The following is a 6826-nucleotide window of genomic DNA, read 5'->3' on the forward strand; positions in this document are numbered from 1 at the left end:
TTCGCTTCGATTTATTAGAACACTTTTTCTCTCCTGTGGGATGAGTCAAAATATAAGTTATCTGTACCCCGTCTATGTCATAAGAGGTGAACAACCACGCAATCTATACTCACTCTCTCGTCTTTTAAGCCCTAAAACATATCCGTGATTCTACTATCGCCGTCAATACGTGCGTGCAATGGCGCCTACAGTGTAGGCAACACAGCATACACTCTTGTACCACACTCAATAAGTCCTTTGGGGCCTAGAGTATAGGTAACACAGCGTACACTTGTGTACTACTGTCAGTATGTTCCTGGAATGGAGCTAATAGTTGAAGGATCACATAGTCCTTTGACGTGCCTTTTCGCGACTTTTTCCCGTCAAGGTGATCCTAGTGATTTTCGACTTGATCATCTCAAACGTTTCACTAGCGGATTTCCCATTTTTTTTGCAGAACTTGAAGTTTTCCCGTTGTTCAAACTGCGACATTCTCATGTTCCCCGCTGAAATTCAACTAGCCGTAGTTCTGTTTATACTCCATGCACGCAACTGCCTCTTGCTGAGACTAGCAAAGATCTGTCACAACAACATGTTGTGGTTCAAACTCTCTGCTATAGTGCACCACAGTGACACTAGACGACCAGTCCACGAACTTAATGCTACTACTACGTATGATCTTGCGTGCAAAGGAGAAAATGTAAGAGTCTGAATGTTTATTATTTAATTTTCAGTCCTCCTCAATGAATTTTAATTTGTTTTGTTTAATTTTTCTCGTTCACCAGCTGACTGGAAGAAGAAGGTGGAGAGCTACAGGGACTATTTCCTGGAGGACTCCAAGTACTGCTCAAACGAGAAGAAGAGGCCTGGTAAACCCAAGAGCAGCGAAGATCTTTTCGGGTTGGAAGGTTCCTTCAGACAGTTGACCTTCGATTAACTGACAATGACTATCAAGATTTTGTACATAAAGGTAGCTATCAAAATAAACTCTCAGCTTATATGTTCCTAGTTGTTCATTATTTCCATGGACCATCAGATAAAAAGTGTACCATCCGCAAGGCTTCTCCCTAGTGATAGGCAATACTTTAAACGCCTGAAGGCAGTGAAACATCGACTCTCTGAACTATACTTTTTCTTGATTTTTAACAGATGTTACTACGTTTGATTTTGGAGTGTCAGCTAGGGGCTTGGATTGTGCTCTGCTTACAAACAAACCCCTCAATCTGTAATTCTCCGATCTGACTGAGATTCGGTACAACGACTTCGGTAGGAATGTTTTATTCAGCCGTATCAAATTGCATATTTAGTACCTGTTTAGAGGTGTCAAAAGTTTGCTCAATAAGCACCGTAGAGACCGGAGTCAGTGGCGGAAAGCAGGTAGAGGCGAGCTGGCCATATGGGCTGCCACGATCTCACTCCTTCTATTTCACACAGCATTACTTCCCTAGCCCCAGCTTCGTTGTACCAAATTTCAATCAGATCGGAGGCATATATGAAAGGGTTTCTTTGTTAGTTGAGAACTGTACCTGTCAGAGAGTTGGCACTAGACAAAATCTTTCGCCGGTTTCTATGTTATCACTAGTTCAAATTAAACCAACCAATCATCACCCAACGCGCCCCTATAAATACTGGTAATCTTGGACCATTTGAAACTATATGGATCTTGTTGACTGCAGCGACAAGTGAAGTTGTCCTCACATAAGGCTATGAAAGCATTGGGACAGCATGTGAGGAAGACGGCAAGAATTTTTCCCTAACATGTGAACTTATTTGCGTTTAGCGACGCGAAGGTACCAGCATTCCCCTCTAATATGTGACTGTTAGGGTGAGCCACGTTTACTTTGATTTTACACGTAAGCTTTCTTAAATTAAGTTAGTTTCGTAATATGTAGGTTTCTACGCTGTCTGTGGGTTTCATGTTTCATTTCTTAAAGATGTACGAGTGTTGACCCTCGTTTCCCTAGTTCAATTTGCTCTCTCGTGGCTGAGCTTTTCTAAATTTCTAAATTTTCTATCTCCTTTTCGGTTTGTAAACTTTCCTTCCTGTCTTAAGGTGCGTCCACACCAATATGTTTTCGTCAACTTTGTTAATAAAAACTGTTAACCAAAAATGTTCATGAACATTCTTGACTCTTAATAAACAATAGAGCGTGTTTGTTAATTTGTCAAGCCTTTTGATAAACAGAGTACTTTAAATTTTGTGAATGAAACTTTCCATTCACTTTTCGAGTTTTCGTTAACATTTCGGATCCCACATGCACAAGGACGCAATTAGAGCACGCAAATTCGTAGTGCTTAATACGATGCTTTCTTATATCTTCTAACAATTGACTACCGTATGAAATAGCACTTGAAAGTTCTAATATACAGTATTTTAAATTCTGTATGACATTCTTTTATCTGTTCTAATGTAGTTTAATTTCCAGCTTCGCTCCTCACGGAATAACCTAACCTTCCATAGTCACTTGTATATCATCAAAATAATGTTATCCTAACTAGGTTAAACGAAGATTTTTCTTTATTTCGTACCTTTACCAATTTCTTGAGATTATTGTATACATTTTCAAACACCTCAGGTAAAATTGCTTGTTTTGATACTCTAGACCAGGGCCTCTCAAACGCCCAAAATCTCACGCGTGCAGAGCGAGGCGCAAGGGCTCCGTGCACTGTGGATCGGTGCCGCTCGGTGCCGCTCGGTATGGCTCGGATCAACGCTTCGTCTCTGGGCTATTCGGCTCTACTCGGCTATACTCGGCTCAACTCAGCCCGGATTTGGAGCGCTACGGCGCAAGTGGGGGAGAGGGAGTCAGGCGGAGCGAGCGAGAGAGGCGTAAGGAAAGAGAGAGTTAGCGCTATTGCTCCAAATCGTGGAGTGGGGGGTCTGCACTCTGGTCAACCAAGCCAAGTCGTCTTTTGCACCGTGCACAGTGCATACACCACGCGCATGCACCCTGAGAGGCCCTGCTCTAGACAAACACATAAGTTAAGTGGAATGTCCGAGTCACTAGTCACTAGGAATCTTAAAGTGATACCTATAAAAATTAACTTGTCACTACTGGAGCCTCCTTTCCGATAATCTGTATAATGTTTTGCAATTTCAGGCCCAAACACTGTCAACAAGAACTGACAGTCATGTGGGGGCATTCTCAAAAAAAAAAAAAAAAAAAATCGAAAGCCTGCTGCATCATGAATTAGAAGTTCTGGCATAAGTGTTCTCTCCAAACTTAATTTTAATCCCCTTTATAATATTTTACTTGGCCACACGTTCCGTCTGTTTCCTTTTTCCTGGGCCTATTCATCGTAACCTCACAAAGAGCTTTTCTGGCGTGGACATAATGTTGAAGAAATTTGTTAACAAATGTTTATTAATATTAACCATGTTCAGAAATGTTTTCATTAACATCGTTTTGTTAACATATTTTATTAACTTTAGTCACCATTTCTGTGTCATCGGGCCTTCTGCCCCATTAGGTTTTATGGAAAGTTATGCCACGGGATTGCTTGCGTGCGTTCAACATCCCACCCTGTTTTGTTTTCGGCATTTTCTATTTTACCTCCGAGTTAAAGTTTCGATATCCCTCCGAGAGGAAGCTTATTAATGGAACTTCAAGCTTCTTTATTGTACGAAAGATGTGTATGAAGACTAAGAAATCTCGTGAAATGGGAGTTCCTTCTCCGGTGTTAATGGTTAAGTTCTAGAGTTTAATTTTGTAATTTACCCATAGAAATAGTTATTCTTAATGTTATCTCTTGTTAATTATTGTTGTTGCCTTGGAAAGAAAATTTAAACTAAAGAAAATAGAAGAGAAAATATAATTTTGGGAGTACAATCGAAACCGTTCGTAACGGTTATGAAGGGACCAGCATTTAACGATCGTTCTAGGCCAGGTGTTTCCACATTGTAGCAACATGTGGTCTGCGAAAGCATTTTCAGGAATAATGTGATGAAAATATACAAGAACTATGTCATAACTCGTTCAAAAATGTGTTCATTTTTTAGCCCTTGTAGATCCGAATCAGAACTAATTCATTCTCTAATATTCTTCTTCTTTTGCTACCGCTCTTCCCGCACCTGTGAGGTCAGCCATCCTGGAAGTGGTTTCCCATTTCTCCTCCAGGCAAATGGCGGGATGGTACCTAACTTAAGGCCACGGCAGCTTCCTTCCCTCTTCCTTGTCTATCCCTTCCAATCTTTCCATCCCCTTGCAAGGGCCCTGTTCAACATAGCAGGTGAGGCCACCTGGGCGAGGTACTGGTCATCCTCCCCCGTTGTATCCTCCGACCCAGAGTCTGAAGTTCCAGGGCACTGTCCTTCAGGCTGTAGAGGTGGGATCCCTCACTGAGTCCGAGGGGAAAACTGACCCTGGATGGTAAACAGATAAAGCAGAAGATGAAGAAGTTTACACAGTAGGTGTAGCATGTCAGCAAAATAAAAAATAAGTTAGGAAAGGAGTAGGAAAAATGTAAACTGATCAATAATGTCGAACATGGTCTTGGTAGTAAATGAGATGTTCTCTCTGTCCGTCCACAGTGTAGAAATCGTTCAGTGTGATATACCCAATTCCTTCGTGCCGCTGACTTTTGCTTCCCCATTTTGTAATCGCCATATTATTTGTAACCTTTCTTCAATATTAAAAACTTCCCCTTTCTTTTGCCACATCTTCTCACCGATAATAATAATAATAACAATAATAATAATAATAATCGTATGGCCTCAGCTACCGTGTGCAGACATTTCAATTTGACGCCATCTGGCTGTCTGCTCGTCAATTTCGACGTCTCGTTTCACTCTAAGCCCACTAGATGGCAGACAGGGTAAACCGAAACTCTTTTCGGCGTCTATGGCTGAGTTTTAATTAATTTTGCCGGGTAAACAGCAAATGTGTCACCAGAGATCTCTGATATGCCGTCATCGCACGACATGGAGTGTCGAATGGACTTTTTTTTCCCTTCAAAAATCCGACTACCTCTGCTGGATTTCAATCCGCTATCTTGGGATCCGAAGGCCGACACACTACCACTGATCCACAGAAGCAGCTTTCTCAGCGATGATTGACAATTTAACAGACAGACTGATTTGAATTCTATAATCCACTGAAAATAATAGTTTGGAAATAAGATTTTCATTCTTGTCAGCAATTCCCAAACATGCAATATACGCCGAGCTCGATAGCTGCAGTCGCTTAAGTGCGGCCAGTGTCCAGTATTCGGGAGATAGTAGGTTCGAACCCCACTGTCGGCAGCCCTGAAAATGGTTTTCCGTGGTTTCCCATTTTCACCCCAGGCAAATGCTGGGGCTTACCTTAATTAAGGCCACGGCCGCTTCCTTCCCACTCCTAGCCCTTTCCTCTCCCATCGTCGCCATAAGAGCTATCTGTGTCGGTGCGACGTAAAGCAAGTAGCATGCAACATACAAAAACCCACATTGGACGTTATAGCCGATAAATTTCTCTGAAAATGTTATAAAAATACGTCCTTTTCGTTTTATACGATGTGTCGCAATAAGCGATTTTTTTGTTTAAATAGGATTTAGATGGGGCCATCATATTTTGCCCTTGTATCGAATTTGTCGCAATAAGCGGTCTCGACGGTGCATTCAAAATGTAATGTATTTGTGTAGTGTTTGAACAGTCGCCTACGCCCTGACACTTTCATCACCACTCCTGCCCTTGATGGCATAAAAAAAGCCTGGCTAACTTCAACAGCTGACAAAATGATTTGAGATATCGACGTAATTTTTTTCAAATTGTTATCAGTATTACCAACACTCTAACACTTATATACTCGGTTCGCTTTCCTTCCGACCAACCTATATATATATGACGTTTACGTTTCCAACTGTCATGATGATGATGATGCTTGTTGTTTAAAGAGGCCTAAGATCGAAGGTCATCGGCCAGCTTTCCAACTGCGGTCACGAATCAGAGTATTTTGAATTTTGAATTTAGCGCAAAATTCGAGCACAAAGTCGTAGTTCGTGGTGAAAACCATAGATGGCATATAAAAGACCAGTCCCTCGCCCTGACTACTTGACAAATGCTTTCTTTCTTTTTTTTTCTTTGAGTGAACACCGACCCAAGCCAGTCGTGATATTCTTGTGAGGGTTTGTAGTGAAGTGAGTTTTTGTGTCGCGACAAGATGACGAGTTACAAAGACAGTGTTCGAAGTGAGGACATTGAAGACATACTATTGCACGATGATTCCAGTGATGAACTCATCCCTGATTTCTGTGATAGCGATAGCAAATCCGATGATGACATACGAGACTATGGGCAAAGTGAAATTCAGCACATTCAAATAACCGATACGCATCCGTCTTTTCGCACGCCTCCAATCAAGTTCACTGGCCGGGTAGGATTAAATGTTGAGAACGAAGATAGCAATGAAATTATGTCTTTCGTCAATTTATTTGTAAATGACGATTTCCTCGAATATATATGCGATCAGACAAAGTTTTACGCGGAACAAGTGATTTGTGCAGCGCCGCGTCCTTTCACTAAACATTCTATATTTCAGACGTGGAAACCGGTCGACGTAAATGAGATGAAAAAGTTTTTAGGACTAATGTTTGGAACGGGAACGGGAATGATTCAAAAACCAGATTTGAAATTTTTTTTCGAAAACAATGGCACGAACCCGGTTCGAAAACATTTTCTCATTCTTGCACTTACGAGGGGAATACTGATAGGCTATACAAAATTAGGCCGATTTTCGAAAAGCTCAGCGACCAGTTTTCAGTTGTGTACACTCCGGGTTGGAAAATCGCCCTTGATGAAGGAATGTTAGCTTGGAGGGGCCGTTTGCGTTTCCGAGTTTATAATCTAGGATAAATAACCAAGTATGGGAT

The 6826-nt window shown here is 41.5% G+C and overlaps 1 protein-coding gene across 2 annotated transcripts in view; it reads left to right on the forward strand.

Moving 5' to 3' along the window:
- LOC136886723 (retinol-binding protein pinta-like) overlaps positions 1-983 on the forward strand; it is a 38455-nt gene extending 37472 nt beyond the window's left edge. For both annotated transcript variants that reach the window (XM_067159527.2, XM_068230723.1), the window contains one exon: positions 765-983. In XM_067159527.2, the coding sequence (XP_067015628.2) occupies positions 765-916 (152 nt within the window). In that variant the 3' untranslated portion in view covers positions 917-983. The remainder of the gene's footprint in view (positions 1-764) is intronic.
- Positions 984-6826: the final 5843 nt, after the last annotated feature.

This window comes from Anabrus simplex, chromosome X (genome assembly GCF_040414725.1).
Source record: "Anabrus simplex isolate iqAnaSimp1 chromosome X, ASM4041472v1, whole genome shotgun sequence".
Lineage (NCBI taxonomy): Eukaryota > Metazoa > Arthropoda > Insecta > Orthoptera > Tettigoniidae > Anabrus > Anabrus simplex.